This window comes from Styela clava, chromosome 9 (assembly GCF_964204865.1).
Source record: "Styela clava chromosome 9, kaStyClav1.hap1.2, whole genome shotgun sequence".
In the NCBI taxonomy this organism is placed as follows: Eukaryota; Metazoa; Chordata; class Ascidiacea; order Stolidobranchia; family Styelidae; genus Styela; species Styela clava.
The window spans coordinates 14,328,013-14,343,328 of NC_135258.1; the positions used below are offsets into that span (position 1 = coordinate 14,328,013).

The 15,316-nt window shown below is 36.8% G+C and overlaps 2 protein-coding genes across 2 annotated transcripts in view; both read left to right on the forward strand.

Moving 5' to 3' along the window:
• Positions 1-5,513: 5,513 nt before the first annotated feature.
• Positions 5,514-6,966, forward strand: LOC120340121 (cytochrome c1, heme protein, mitochondrial-like). The gene has a single exon (XM_039408376.2). The coding sequence runs from the start codon at positions 5,664-5,666 to the stop codon at positions 6,558-6,560; it is 897 nt and encodes a 298-aa protein (XP_039264310.1). The 5' UTR covers positions 5,514-5,663; the 3' UTR covers positions 6,561-6,966.
• Positions 6,967-7,087: 121 nt separating this feature from the next.
• The window catches only part of LOC120340118 (uncharacterized), a 32,733-nt gene continuing 24,504 nt past the window's right edge, over positions 7,088-15,316 (forward strand). The window contains exons 1-10 of the mRNA XM_039408371.2: positions 7,088-7,227; positions 7,884-8,064; positions 8,824-8,977; positions 9,688-9,935; positions 10,521-10,650; positions 11,374-11,539; positions 12,684-12,826; positions 13,244-13,393; positions 13,782-13,877; positions 14,601-14,763. Of these exons, the coding sequence (XP_039264305.2) occupies positions 7,197-7,227; positions 7,884-8,064; positions 8,824-8,977; positions 9,688-9,935; positions 10,521-10,650; positions 11,374-11,539; positions 12,684-12,826; positions 13,244-13,393; positions 13,782-13,877; positions 14,601-14,763 (1,462 nt within the window). The 5' untranslated portion in view covers positions 7,088-7,196. The remainder of the gene's footprint in view (positions 7,228-7,883; positions 8,065-8,823; positions 8,978-9,687; positions 9,936-10,520; positions 10,651-11,373; positions 11,540-12,683; positions 12,827-13,243; positions 13,394-13,781; positions 13,878-14,600; positions 14,764-15,316) is intronic.

A 15,316-nucleotide genomic window follows, 5' to 3' on the forward strand; every position in this document is an offset into this window, starting at 1 on the left:
AGTGATAATGTGGTGATAGTGCGCCGTTATCAATTTCTTTAAATATTCACAAGCTCCCTCATTTCAATGGAAAGCAGATGACAAACTACTGTTATCAGTAGGCCTAGGCGTTGGCCTACTTGCAGTTGCAGACTTGACTTGTGTAAGACAGTAAGGAATTAATAATCAATAATCAACTACTGTTATTAGTGGGCCTAGGCCTAGTTGCAGACTTGACTTGTGTAAGACAGTAAGGAATTAATCTAATAATCAACTACTGTTATTAGTAGGCCTAGGCGTGGGCCTACTTCCAGTTGCAGACTTGACTTGTGTAAGACAGTAAGGAATTAATAATCAATTGCTGTAAGGTATTGTTTCCCTGATTAGCAGGGAATTACTAAGTGTGAAAGGTTGAATAGATAACTAAAGTTTAACACCAGTGGTCATGCAAAAAATAACCAGAATTCAATTCGCCATCTAGGAATACGCTCGCCACCGCATCTCTGATCACCCTGGTAGTTTCACAGGTTTCAATCCCATGCGGGGATAGTTATGTGCTAGAGGATTGCAGCTCTACTCCCACCGAGGGTGGTTCACATGACCGCTGATCGGTTACGACCATTCCCCACCATCCAAGTCCATGCTTCTGAAAACAAATAACTGGCTCCCCCCCAGATAAATCCTATCCTAATGGTGCTTGTACAACTGATTCAACTGATGTCTTTTTATTGTCATTGGTAAAAAAGATATGCTACCAATTCATTTACGACTAGTGGCTGTGGTGGGATATGGACATAAATTTCACACTCCTTGACCGTTAGATTTTATGAAAACTCTTATCTGTATCCATTATCTTACAGATATGGGTGCGACCATGGAATAGATGGATGGCAAAGTATAAGTTGCAACAAGACCACAGTGGCACAAGACCTCAGCTTGCGTGACTTGATAATACATCCTCAGTATCCATTTATTGATGCTTATCGTAATGACAAAGTAACTTGTCATTACTGTGGATTGGTGGAGATAAAGTGTCCATTGTGCTTTAACGAAATCAACTTCAAGACGACCCTATCAAGAAAAAAAAATTGTTTCGGTGGGTCTGGTCGTGAAGGTGTCAGTCTAACGTTGGACACCGATACTACAACCAGATACAGTTGCCAATGAAACTTGAGCGAGGCGTAATATTGCGACTTTGTGATCTGAAAGGAAATTCTGATGGGTAGCCGGCTAGCCGTAACCTTTTGTTTAAAGAATATTATGAGATACGACTTAAAGTCAAAACTTTTATTTGAGAGGGGTGTAACCCAAGCTAATTTGCAAATAGTATTCATGGTACCAAATGTATCACACACTTTACAGTAATTATAAATTATATTTGAAAAATAAAGCACATCAAAAATGTATTTTAAAAAAGAATTGGTTTTATCTGCAGATACTAGGTTGATATTGAGATTGACCATTTCAATGCTAAATTTGCTTTAGTCAAAAGGCACACTTGATTCGCAAAAATTTGTGAATGCGCAACAGTACACCAATTTGTCTAATGTTTTGATTCCATAGGCAGGAGGTTGTGGATCGGTGCTGCTCAGGATGGGATATTTTTGCCTCTAAATGCATATTACGTGTATTACGTGTTTCACATGAATCCATCGTGCTCAGATTCGACTGTTTTCAAGGTCTGAAGGCTCCAACAGCCTTATTGTATGGGTACACAAAAGAATTTTCAGTGTGGCATGCATGGGTCAGTTGGAGTCACCAACCTCAAGATATCTATAAGCAAGGATAAGATAACCTGGAAGTAACATTCCATAATTTAGAGTAAAAAATGTATCTGCCTCCACAGCTCTTTCAAATGGAAGATATGATGCCTCGGGGGTAATTTCTATCAAATATTTTACAGTATTATGGTTCTAGTGAAAAGGGGTGTAGGCGGCTTTTTTTTAAAGTGTGGTAGGTCTAGTCGAAAGACACATTAAATGTTTATGCTAACAACTGCGAATTAGTATTGCAACGCATACAAGTTAACAGAATTTGTTGAAATGGTCCTGCCTTTTGCCTTTCTTCAAAATCCTCCTTTTTCTAACTATTCTCTTCTTCTCTGGGGATGGCGAAAATCCAAATATCAATGGGACATGTAAGCAGCTGATAATGGGTTATCTTCCCTTTTTCCTGAAAATAAATTAAACACTAATCATCATTTGACAGTGCCAAGTTTGTGTATCAGATCAGTAATAAATTACCTGCTAACTAACAAAACAATCAGACAACACCTTCTGACCATTAATGAAGATTTCTTTCAATTTAAAACGCAACTATGCCTACCAATGTGGGTAGTTTTTAGGATAGAATTTATCTGTGGTTGGGGACAGATTGCAAGGTGCAACATCGTACGATTACCATTCTATGTCGGGATTAGTTAGCCAGTTATTTGTTTTAGAAGCATGGACTTGATGGTGGGGGATGTCGTAATCGACCAGCGGTCATGTGAACCTCCCTTAGTGGGAGGAGAGCTGCAATCCCCTCGCACATAACTATCCCCGCATGGGATTGGAACCTGTGAAACTCCCAGGGGGATCAGAGATGCGTGGCGAGCGTATTCTCAGATGGAGAATTCAATTGAATTCTGGTTATTTTTTGCATTAGCACTGGCGTTAAACTTTCGTTATCTATTCAAATTTTCACACTTACTAATAGATTACCTGCTAACTAGGGAAACAATACCTTATGGCAATTATTGATAAATACCTTAAACGAGTCAAGTCTGCAAGTAGGCCTACGCCTAAGCCTACCAATAACAGTAGTTTGTCATCTGCTTTCCATTGAAATGAGGGAGCTTATGAATATTTAAAAAAATTGATAACGGCACATCATGACTCACCATCAACGAAGTGCTGTCCGCAAGCAGTGAAACACGAGTAAGATGGCTTCTGGACTTGACACCAAGCAGTCCTGCCAATAGATGATATCCACATTGCGCGACGTTCCGGATCTTTTGAAAACAGTGGAATATAGCTGAAGATCCATTTCGTTGTCCATACTATACGTACAGCCAGCGGAACAATACGAAATAACCATTTACAACAGCCAAACAAAACGGAAACGTATAATCCGACTCGCAACTGACAGGAGCCAAATGGACGTTTTTGTTTTATTGCCGTCCAGTAACAAGGTCACGTGACCCGTGCAAGTCCTCTATAGCAAACTGATGACATAGTAACGCATCACTCATGCGTATCGAACCGGCCGTGGGCGAACTATATTCTATGGTTTTCCATTACTACTGTACACCAAAGTCACTTTGCTGTACACTAGCTGTCGTCAGTTGTTTCAATATCCTTGTGTACCGTAGTTTCTTTCTCTTTTTCAGGGCGTGGACCTTCCCCCGACCTTTGACCCCCGAATAATTCTTCCTATACTTTACCATTGCAAAACTTTCGGGTCCATTTTGGGAGTGCTTTTGGGAGTTGGTGCCTGTAAAATGGGGTATCTGTTTTAAACCATCATTATGATTCATCGCATACAACAATCTGTTTTCTAAAAGTAGCGGTATAGAATTTCAGCCTAGTCTATCCCAGCTATTTCTACACTAATTTTTTATTACTGCAATTAAATTAAAACTCCTAGGAAGACAGAGTGATCACTAAATTATCTGATTTTTATTTAGGTTTTCGAAACACAACTGAAAACTAACGAATAAAGTTTAAAATCGCGAAAACGAAGTAATGTTTACGACCACGCTTTAAAATCTGTCTGAGTGAGAAAAGCGTCTGAGCTGATGCGAATAGGGGGCATTGTTGAATCACTTTTTGCATTTTGTTGATTGGCCAGTGTTGCGAAGTAAACAAGGAAGTCGATGTTCGGGGAAGTTCCATACCGTACCTAAAATGAAAGAAATGTGTTTAAATTCCTTCGTTGCACAAAAAGCGCGCAAGTAAGAGTACACTTCAAAAATTGTGAGATGATTTTTCACAAAAAAATGTTTCAAGCTATAGTCGATGGTATTATTTTATATTTCCCCCGTGTTATTTTTCAAATGCTCAAAATTAGCAGCTTCTTTTGAGTCAAGGTTATCAAAATGAAGACAATCATCAGTAGAATTTGCGTCGTAAAGGCGTTTTTCTGGATACTCGCAACAAACCCTAAATAAATTCCCTAAAGTTTATAGAAGGGATTTTTTTATTACGTCACGAAAAAACTCACAATGTTCCGAATCCGATTAAACATGGCGTGACGTCACGTCGTAGAATGACCCCTGCGATTCGAAGTCAGCTTCAGAATGGAAGGTTCGTTTCAGTAATAGAATGTGGCAAAGGTGACATAGTGGGCCAATATTCAAAGCTCGTTGTCATAGTACAGTAAGTATGATAAAGTTAAATATAGACTATACACATAACAACGATATGCGGATGCGTGATGTGAATACCGGTATTTCTGCTGCTGCGGTGTGGCTCATCTGCTACTGCTGTACTGTGCTAAGCGTTAGGAATACTCTCGCCACCGCACCTCTGATTGTGTTCGAATTCAATGCGGGGATGATTACGGTATGTAAGAGGATTGTTGGACTCCCCGCCGCCGTAGGGTGGTTCACGTAACCGCTGGTTGGTTACGGTACCGGTACGGCTTCCGGGTCTGGTATGGTTTAGTACCACATGTACTTCTAGTTGACCTGGCTCAACAATTTTTGCATATGTCAATCCTAACCCCCACCTGACTACGTCACCGAAAAATTACGTCATTTCGACGTCACAGTGGCGTAATAAGGCCCACCGAAGTATGCGGATGCTCGTCCAAAACGCACAGACGATTACCCGAAATTGAGCAAGCAATTTCTCTCGTTTCTCGTCACAGCGATTACTATAGGAGACAGATCGCCGGCTTTAGCAAGTTCGTTATCAGCGGCGCAGATGTCATTTCAGGCGATCGTAATTATACTTTGGCAATCCCTATGACGTGATGGTGACGTAATTTTTGGATGGCATAGTCAGGTGGGGGTTAGGAATAGCATATGCAAAATTTGTTATGCTATGCCCACCGGAAGTACTCGTGGTACTAAACTATACTAGACCCCGGCTTCCTCCACCCGATCTTACCACTTACTGAATACAGCGCAGAAGAGAGGGAAACATTTTTCGGGTCTGGTATAGTTTAGTACCACATGCACTTCTAGTTGGCATGGCTCAAAAATTTTTGCATATGTCAATCCTAACCCCCACCTGACTACGCCACATTGGCTTAATAAGGCCCACCAAAGTATGTAGATGGTCGTCCAAAACGGTCAAGATTTTTTATTTTGTTAAACCTTATTTTAACTTTTGTTTGCCCAACTGATCTTGATATCAAAAAATATTTAACCCTATCCCACCACATTTATTAATTGAATATGCCCTGTTTCAATTTCCCATCTAGATACCCTGAATATAACTCATTTGCATATTCTCATACCCAAATTAGCCGGGCCAACCACATGGTCGTACCTCTTGTGAGCAATTCCATCCACCCATTTGAAACCACAATCATTATTGTTTATGAGGATGTTTTTAAACATTTTTGTTGTTTGCATAGTTTGTCTACTAATTTTCTCTTACCACTGTGTAAATGAGACTTGCTCCATAATTAGGGGCGAATACTCCAATACCGGTTACTTCTGTACTTAGTTAAATTCCTGAACAAAAAGTAAAAATATGGCGACTCTAATCTGCAGAGGAGTTTCTTCCAAACTTCTAAAAGTTCAAAATTCTACATCAACGAAGAATTTTTCAACATTCGTAAAGAAGAACAAGATTGTACTTGGAGCTTCTGCTTTGCTTGTTGGGGGTGGGGCAGCAACGATGGCAGCACTCCATCAAGCTGTTTATGCGTCTGATCTCATTCTTCATCCACCTGCGATGCCATGGGAACATAATGGCATTTTTACAACACTAGATACAGCTAGTGTTCGACGAGGTTTTGAGGTTTACAAACAAGTATGTGCTGCTTGCCATAGTCTCGAATATGTCGCTTTCCGGAATTTAGTCGATGTCACTCACACAGAAGATGAAGCGAAAGAACTAGCAAAGGAAATTATGGTGGCGGATGGACCAAATGACGAAGGTGAAATGTTCGAAAGGCCTGGAAAACTCTTCGATTACTTTCCAAATCCTTATCCAAATGAAGAAGCAGCACGAGCAGCTAACAACGGTGCTCTTCCTCCAGATCTGAGTTATATTGTATTGGCTAGACACGGAGGGGAAGATTATATTTATTCACTTCTCACTGGATATTGTGATCCACCTGCTGGTGTAACAATGGCAGAAGGTCAATATTTTAATCCATATTTTCCTGGGCAAGCCATCGGAATGGCCCAAGCATTGTATAATGAAATTATAGAATATGAGGATGGAACGCCTGCAACGCAAAGTCAGTTAGCAAAGGATGTCTCTACATTTCTACGTTGGTGTGCGGAACCAGAACATGATAAACGAAAGGAATATGGTTTCAGAGTACTTGTTTTCTTCGCAATAGCATTTCCGTTGATGGGATTGCTTTATAAAAGAACATTCACTACACTCAAATCAATGAAAGTTCAGTTCAAGAAATGATAATTTGTGTTCCTTTTGTTCTTTGTTTCAGACCTCCAATTTGAGATTTAGCATTTGGTATTTCAGAAGAAATTTTGAACCATAAATTTTAATGAATCTTTTATTATTAATACTTGTATATGAACAACATTTAGTAATAGGTTAAATTGTCTTGTCTATTGTACAATGCTCTTCTTTTATTGATTACGGTAATTGTTTTCACTATATCCAGTTTGATAGTGCTAAATCTCAGAATGGCGAATTCTGTGACATAAAATTGTCAAAATAAATTAATAGGAGTGCTCAGTTTATTTATCAAGTTCATCATAAGCGTTATATCTGTTTGTTCAAGGCTTAAGACTTTCTTCTTTTGTTTTTTGACTTACTGGTATGCTCTTTTGAATTAACAATATGTGCTTTATTTAGATATCTCTCCCAATTAGTAAGCTATAACACTAAACATAGGATCACTGAGTGATGAATATACTGCACTACACCTCTCAATAATAACAGTAGCTTGACGATTTATCGGGGCTTTCAAGCAACCGATAAAATTGGTCAGGTTACTAAACACAATTCGATAGAAGAGGGAGACTTGAAATGAACAAAGCTATTTACCTATATTTGCTGCTTCTGCAAGATAAAGATTAAGTAAGCATGTGGAGGATATTTAATGGATTATCAAGAGGTATGTGTTATTTATTACAAAGAAAGATAGACTAAGAATATGGGAATCTAAATTAAAACTAAACTGCTGTGTTACTTTGTCTGGATGTCTGGAAAATTTGTGCAATATTGTCTATTTTATTGTGATCTAAACTCCTCTACATCTGGTAATTATTGGAGCACAATCTAAACGAATTGGTATCGTCCAATTAAAATGACAAGTATATTGTACAAAGATGTTGATTCAGGGTTTATTTTGATTGAAAACAGAGTCGTATGTTTAAACTCCCCGGAGGCGACACAGAAATTCTGAATTCATTAGTGTCAGAAATGCAGATTTGTGTTAAAATGAGTCAAAAGTTTTCTATAACTCAAAAATCATTAACATGAAAAAAAGTCTGGAGAATGGTAAAGTTTTTATTGTCAAAACTTTAATTAAACGAGGCCAAACTCCAGACATCAGAGAAAAATTTTGATTTGAATTAATTCCTTGTCAAAACAAGCTGCAAAATTCCTGATGTGATCAAAACATAAGTTCTATAGCTATAGGTTATACACCTTGGGTAAACCATTTATATTTCATTTATTCAGAACAGCTATTGAGGGATTAATAAAGAAAAATGCTTAATACGTCACCTATCAATTTAATATTATTGTTTTCATTTCTTCATTCACAAGGTCTGCGGACTAGAACCCCTGCACCACCCAGTCAAACATCTTCCTTGCCAGAAGATAATGAAAATGTTTCTCGAGCAAGAATAGTGGATAATGAGGATAGAGATGGAAGATCAGAACAATCTTTCCCATTCTCTCAACTATCTGACTATTCAATTTCACCAGAAGCCAAGATTACTCAGAGGTGAAATTCTAGTTTTTGTATAGCTTGATTTTAACAACTGATAACTGTGATACTAGAACAGTGCGCGTCAACCTTTTTCCAAATGTTGCACCTTTTTATTCTGCAATCAAATTTCTATAACTCAAACTCAGGAACTTCTAGTGGCACCACTCAGATTTTGTTGTAGTTGTTGTTATTATATGTTATGTCTCTTGTACCAAATCTGATCATAATTCAAGAAGTTCACCAAAAATGCTTCCCACAATAACATCAGAATTTTTCCATATCAAAGTATATTATGCAAGGAAAGTCCAAGTCCAAATGACATTTCAAGTTACACAGTCCAAATCATTTCCAGTTAATAATGATGATTTGATGTGATGGCAATATTATGGCCAACGAATAACAAAACCCGGGTACACCCCTGATTCCCTGAACACCCTAGTGATATGGTACACTCTTTGAAGTTTTCGGTCTTTAAATTTCACTACTCCCGTAGCCCATAGTAAATATTCTACTTCGAAATCGTCATAATAGGCAAACCTCATTTTAATTTCAGTGGGAAATTTTTATTCCAAGACTTTCTGGATATTCTATATTTCTTCTTCAAATTTTGAATTTCTATATTCTGAAGTTTCAAAAAGTTCTGAAGTTTTTTAGTTTTTTAAAAAAATTTGAGATTACTACTGAAAGTGATTTTTTACTATACAAAAAACAATTCAGGAAAACAATGTATATTTTTACTCTGTGTATTACACGTTACTAAATATTTTCACACAGGATTCTTGGCACTCCTAGTGAAGCTGATCTACTATTGAGAGAATTCTTCGGGCCGTCATGGAAGAATAAGAATGCTTCATCGAATGGTCAAAGACAAAACAATAATGGAGAATGTAGAGATATTCCAGAACATATTTGGAATGGAGTAGGATTGGTGAGTTACAACTTTCTTGTCTGTTATTCTAAACATTTAGAAACAAAAAAACTATTTGCATTATAAGAATACTTGGGTTGCTAGGAAAGATTCATACTCATTTTGGTACTGCTGAAGTATTACACCGGAACGTAGTATGTGTACCAGATTAGGCCATAATTTTAGGTACAAATATTACAGGAGTCACTTGGCCAGTCCCCGAACTTGTAATAAAACTAAAATAAGGAAAATTGGAATAAAAGGATGGCCTAATTCTAACCTGGTACACATACTACGTTCCGGTGTACTACGTTTTGCATATATATTTTTTATTGCGAAACTCTCGATATGCTTGGGTTCATCACGGAATCCCTATTAACAATTATTCAAAAACATCCTTAAATGTATGAAAAAATATTCCAGATGGTGTTTCTGTGAACTCTAACAATACTGATAAAAAGTTATTGAAGAAAATAAAACAAAAGACCCTTTTGCTATTGCATGACTCCAAGTTGCTTAATGGAATATTTATCCACTCTACTCTCATTCTTAGTAATTGTGAAAGCAGATAGTACGATGCTCCGGAAGTATTCATACCAAGATGACACACAACCTGAACAACCCTAACCTGGTACACATACTATTTGTATACAGGTTGTAATAGTTACAGGCAATAATGATGCACTATTACCCGAAATAATGAATTTTGTTATTTTATTAATTCATTACAGGGGACTGCTTGGATGACGGCCCTTGTATTAGGGCGGGCAGTCCTTAGTAATTGGAACCGCCGGTGCAAACGACCACAATCACAAATATCTTTTGATGAGAGTATAACCACGTGGCAAGAATTTGAATATCGATATTTAGACAACGTTCATGATCGTTTACGAACATTTGGAATTCAGTGTCTGAATCTCGAATTGCATCAAAGAAGACGAATGCCTATGATATTGCATGTTTTGCCATCAGCTATAAGGTATTTGTTAAAAAAAATCTGTTGTATGTTTATCAGGCAATGTACAAGATCGTACTAGAAATGCTTGATTTATTATAAATTTAAAAAAACTTTTATCAAATTGCAATCACCTTATTTTTGAGTTTTACATGATGTTATATATCGCTGCAGAAAAAAATCAATTTAGTTTATAATACATTCATTTTTGTAATTTTCCGTCAACCATTTTCAAAAAGGTTTTAGTGGTTGTAATATATAAAATACAGTTCAATATTTTTTTTTTGCCAGCAGCATGTTACAGAAATTAAAAATAAAAACTGAACTTATCCTAGTTTGGTTCCAACAGCCTAAACCAAAAAGGTACATAAAAGGCACTACCTTAAATCAAAACTAAAACAGGTAATCACACCTTGGTGATCTGGTGGTCAGACAGACAGTACTGTAAAAGATTTATACTTCATTTTGGCCTTGTGTCTGTTTAATTGAGCATTGCTCTCTTGTTATATCAAAACATTTTTCTTCAAAAGTATTTCATTCCAATGAATTCAGTATTCTGTTGTGCTGATGTTCTATGAGTGGAATTTTTAACATTCATTTTATTTTTAGTCGGAATCCAATACTTGCAGCAGGCGGGGATTCCAATACAGATATCCAAGCAAGCAATGAGAAATCATTCAGAATAAAAGCTGTAGGAAATGTGCCAAAAGTTGATCTGATTGACACACCACCCAAGCAGGTAATGAGGTTTGATTCCCACTAGTGATCTTGCCAGCATCAACAGTTGTGTGGTAATATTGAGGATGATCATGTATGGTTAATTCGAAAATCTAGAATTCTTCTGTATGTTCAATTGCACTTTTGAATAATTTTTACATATTTGCCTCAAAAAGTCATTTTGTTTATCCAAATTCGTAAAATGAAAAGTTTTATTTAGTTATTTAAGCCCCACCTGAAAATTAGGGATGCTAAGGAATTAGACTAGATGACAAAATGTCGGACATTCGTATATCTACACCTCCACCAAAATCATTCATTATTTAGTTGTGTTAAAATAACAGTATATAAATTGACATAATAGCGGAACAGAATTTATCAATTCCAGGTCAACCAGTAAAGTCGTGGCGATGCTGGAGGCCAAACTTTCAAACATCAAAACTCCAAATAAAGTTTCATCCTCTAGTGTGGCGTATCACAAAATTAAAATTGAAGAATATTGCCGTTGGTTTGAATACCAATTCGGGCGATTATATCGATTGTATAATGTATCACACTTTTTCTTAACCTCAGAACTCAGTTCATAAAATGCTTTCAATTTTAAATTTCCTTTCTTAAAATCTCTTCTAAGTTCAATATTCTTGTATGAATGAAAAGGACAAGTTCTCCAGTATATTTTTTACAACGACATGAATAGTTCTTTTGTGCTCAACATGGATTTGAAACTGTGATTATTTTCCTTTAGAAATCTGTTAGTTTTCATGAGAATGTATGGGATACTTCTGATGATGATTCTGCTTCTTCGTCTCAAAATAACACTGACGATAGCAGAAGTGAGTTATCTGAGGAAGCTGTTGAACGTTTTGTTGAAGATACGAAAGACTGCTCTGGTGCTACATATAACATTTTAGGTATTTATATATATATATATTGATTTTTTAGATATTTAATGACAGTTTTTATGCAAACGGTATACGAGTATAAACCCTTTTAGTATTATTACCTTTAGATAGTGGTACCTGTTCTGTGTAGAAGCATTATTTACAAATCTTTAATTTTTCAATATTCATTCGGAATAAAGTTACGCACAAGCAATCATTCCGATTTAGGATGTTCCTGGATTTGAATGCCTAGAATGTTTACGTTTCACATTCACATAGCCCATCCTATTTCTCACATCCTTATATACCGTAGTTGTGGTGAACTTTATCTTTAATCTGCTAATGTAGTTGGGTGGTGAATTTTAATTCCGTCTATCAACTTCAATATCAGGGTGGGCAGTGTGGGCGCCCTCTGATTATTCTGCATGGGCTCGCAGGTTCAAATCCCATGTGGGGATAGTTATAGCAATAGGGTGGTTCACATAACCGCTGGTCGGTTACAGTTTCTTCATCCATCGAAAACAAATACCTGGCCAACTAATCCCATACTCGAAACCGGTAACCCTGAGTGGCCTTATTATTAAGCCCCATTATCATATTTTCTCTTCCCCATGATAAAGATGTGAATCCTATCTTATTAAATTATATTAGACTGGTGGTTTTCATACTTCCATGTAGGCCTACAGTTGTCCATTTACATCACTTTATACACCTTCATCGCAAAAAAAATGTAACGCTCTAAACACTATATTTCAATTAAATAAGTAGACTAATCATAGTTCATGGTATTTTTTTATGAGATGGATACGCTTGATAATCTTCAATCTTTCTTAGCATTTGAAGACATCCTGTTAAGATATAATCTTATTAAATCCTGTTTGCCGATAGCCAATTTCTATTACAACAATAGTGCCACTCTTTTTCTATCAAATGAAATGAAAGTGGAATCCATGGTTCTTCTTCATTTCTTCTAATAATTTGACTTTTGATAATATGATACTTCTGACTTTCGGAGAATGCGCTAATGTTCTAATGCTAATTTACATGTAGATTTGTTTTCTGCCGCTTTTTCGTCAACTAGGGGCGATTTTTCCCACTGTAAGAAGCACTGTGTAGACTACTCTAGTTGATACCTTTCTAAAATGTATTTGGACATTTATTTTGCCTTTTCCAGCATTGCAAAGTCTTCATGTTGGCGATTATAAAGAAGCATTCCAAAGATTTCAACTTGGTAGCAACGAAGGATATGCTAAATCCCATTTCAATCTTGCATTGTGTTATGAGAAAGGTGTAGGAACAAGAAAGAATTTTGAAAAAGTATGAACACTATAGATAATAACACTATTTTGTACGAGTTTTGTCAAAGCGACATTTTATTTGGCACTTGTTCATGAACAAGGCAGTGTAAAGGCAGCCCCTGATACCTAGCGATATGTAAGGAGCTCCTGTTTGTTTGTAGGAATGTTATTAATTTATCTTGGGTTCATTTCTCATGCCCACCACATCACCCAGGGTCCAATAAACTGGGCGGCAACATGAGAGAGTCTTGTCTCTCCAAACTATAGTAGCTCCTTACCTTGCTCTGGCTTCTTGTAAAGAGCCTTATTCGGAGCGCACAGCCTATAAATATGTTGTTCAAATCACTGGTTAAAATCTATTTATTTCGGAATGAAAATTTCTAGCATTTCCAGTCAGCACGCAAATTTGTACTGTTAGTTTTACTTTGTACAACAGGCCATGGAATTATATGAAAAAGCAGCATTCAAAGGCCACACAAAAGCACAATATAATCTTGCTTTACGATTGCTAGATAAAGGAGGATCGTCTCGTGTTGTTCATGCTATCGGGTTACTAGAAAAGGCTGCTTTGAATGGATTCACACAGGTGAATGAACGATACTATTGCTACTTTTTAAGGGCGGCACAATATGATTTTTTGGCTTATTTGGGGTATCTGCGGGGTTTGGTATGGCTGCTTGCTTGTAACTGGACGAAAGTCTGTGGTTTGTTATGTGAGTTAGGATTATTATCGATTTAAAAATCGAATCTTCTAACTTTGTCATTGAGTGCTAATGGTTGAAGCTTTAAACACTTAACCGAGTTAACATTGCAGGTTACACATCTCTGTTTAAAATCCCATGCCCAACACCTAACCCAGGGTGTGATAAATTGGGTTGGCGATTAATATTTTTGAATATAAGTAGTAGCTTGTGTGGGCCCTTGTTCCGAGCAGAAGTGGCATATAAAACTTTTTTGTTTTGATTTTTTATTAGGCTCAGTCATTTCTTGGTGCACATTTGACGAAGCCTGGAGAATTTCAAGATTTTAAAAAAGCTGTTAAAATGTTCAAGATGGCTGCTGAAGGAGGGGTAAGCTTGTCTTTACATTGTTCTGATAAATGTTGTTTTGTGGGAACTGTTTTGTTCATCTTCTTTTTATTTTATTATTTGTGACAACCAAACTAGAGATACGAGTAAAATTTGACATTTGACACAATATTTGAAATATTCAATTGGTATGAGGTTGAACTCTAGAAATTATATTATAATTAATCCTTTTGAATGAAAGCATCGACAGCCTAAATTTTCCTTATTATAACTAGTCAATATTAGGTTCGATTTGTAATAATCCCTTTGCCATTTCTTCATTCGACTCCGGGCGTGGTGGCCTAGCGTTTGAAGTGTTGGACCTAAAACTATGATGAAATCTTGGTTTCATATCTCAAGTCCACCAACTCGACCAGGGTGTGATAAATTAAATAGGTAATGCCGAACTATAATGATTCCGATTCTCCTATTATAGTAGTTCATTACCCAGCTCTTTGTACTTGTGCCAAGTCTCGTTTGAAGAAAGTAGCATATCATCACTGCGTATGAAAAACCTGTTCCAGTGAGTTTTAATGACGTTTTTTATATAGCACTTCCACGCAATCGCTTCGAATAATGTTTCAGGAAAGCAGCCTGAATATGTATGAGGCTAATACTTATTGAACAGGCCATAATCTTCCCAGTTTGTATCCACTTACATTGCACCATGGGGGAGGAGTCGATGGACATGGGGTTTGAACCCGGGATATTATTATACTTTCATAGGACACAAATTCTAAATACCATCTCGGTATCTGCTACGAACGAGGATTAGGAAGTTTGAAGAAAGATTTGAACAAAGCTTTTGATTTATATTCATCTGCTGCATCTTCTGATCATCTCTGTGCCCAATATAACATGGCAATGATGCTTGAAGCTGGATTTTCAGGTGATTTATCTTGTTACAGTAATTGATAAACTTAAATTAAGTAAATAAGTTTGATTTTATATTATAGAGAGAATAGGATGGAGGTCTGTGTACTAGGATAACTAGCTCTTCAGACAATGAAATGAGGACAGTGCGTAAATCAGGGTGGTTCAAACCCAGGCCACATGTGGCCCACGGCTTTATTATCTGTGGCCCGCGTCGCATTCGGAGAGTAATAAAAAAATCGCATTTGGTGTTGTTTCATCATAAATTAACCAGAAAAATCTTTTAACATATTGTTACATCCTTAATGTCACTGAATTGACTAGTGTTATGGTTAGCTGAGCCAACTAGCGAAGTTGGATGATGTACTTGGCAGTCTAAATTATTATCTGGCTTTCTATTTTTCTGGTCGGTAATATATGCTAACAATTTTGGCATCATAGAAAACTAAAAATCGAATGCGGATTCTGTTAGCCTAGGTCGGCTATGCCAAATAACTAAATATTAATGTTATGGCTCAACAATATGATTCATACCGCATGTTTATTGCAACCAGCCTAACAGCATTAGA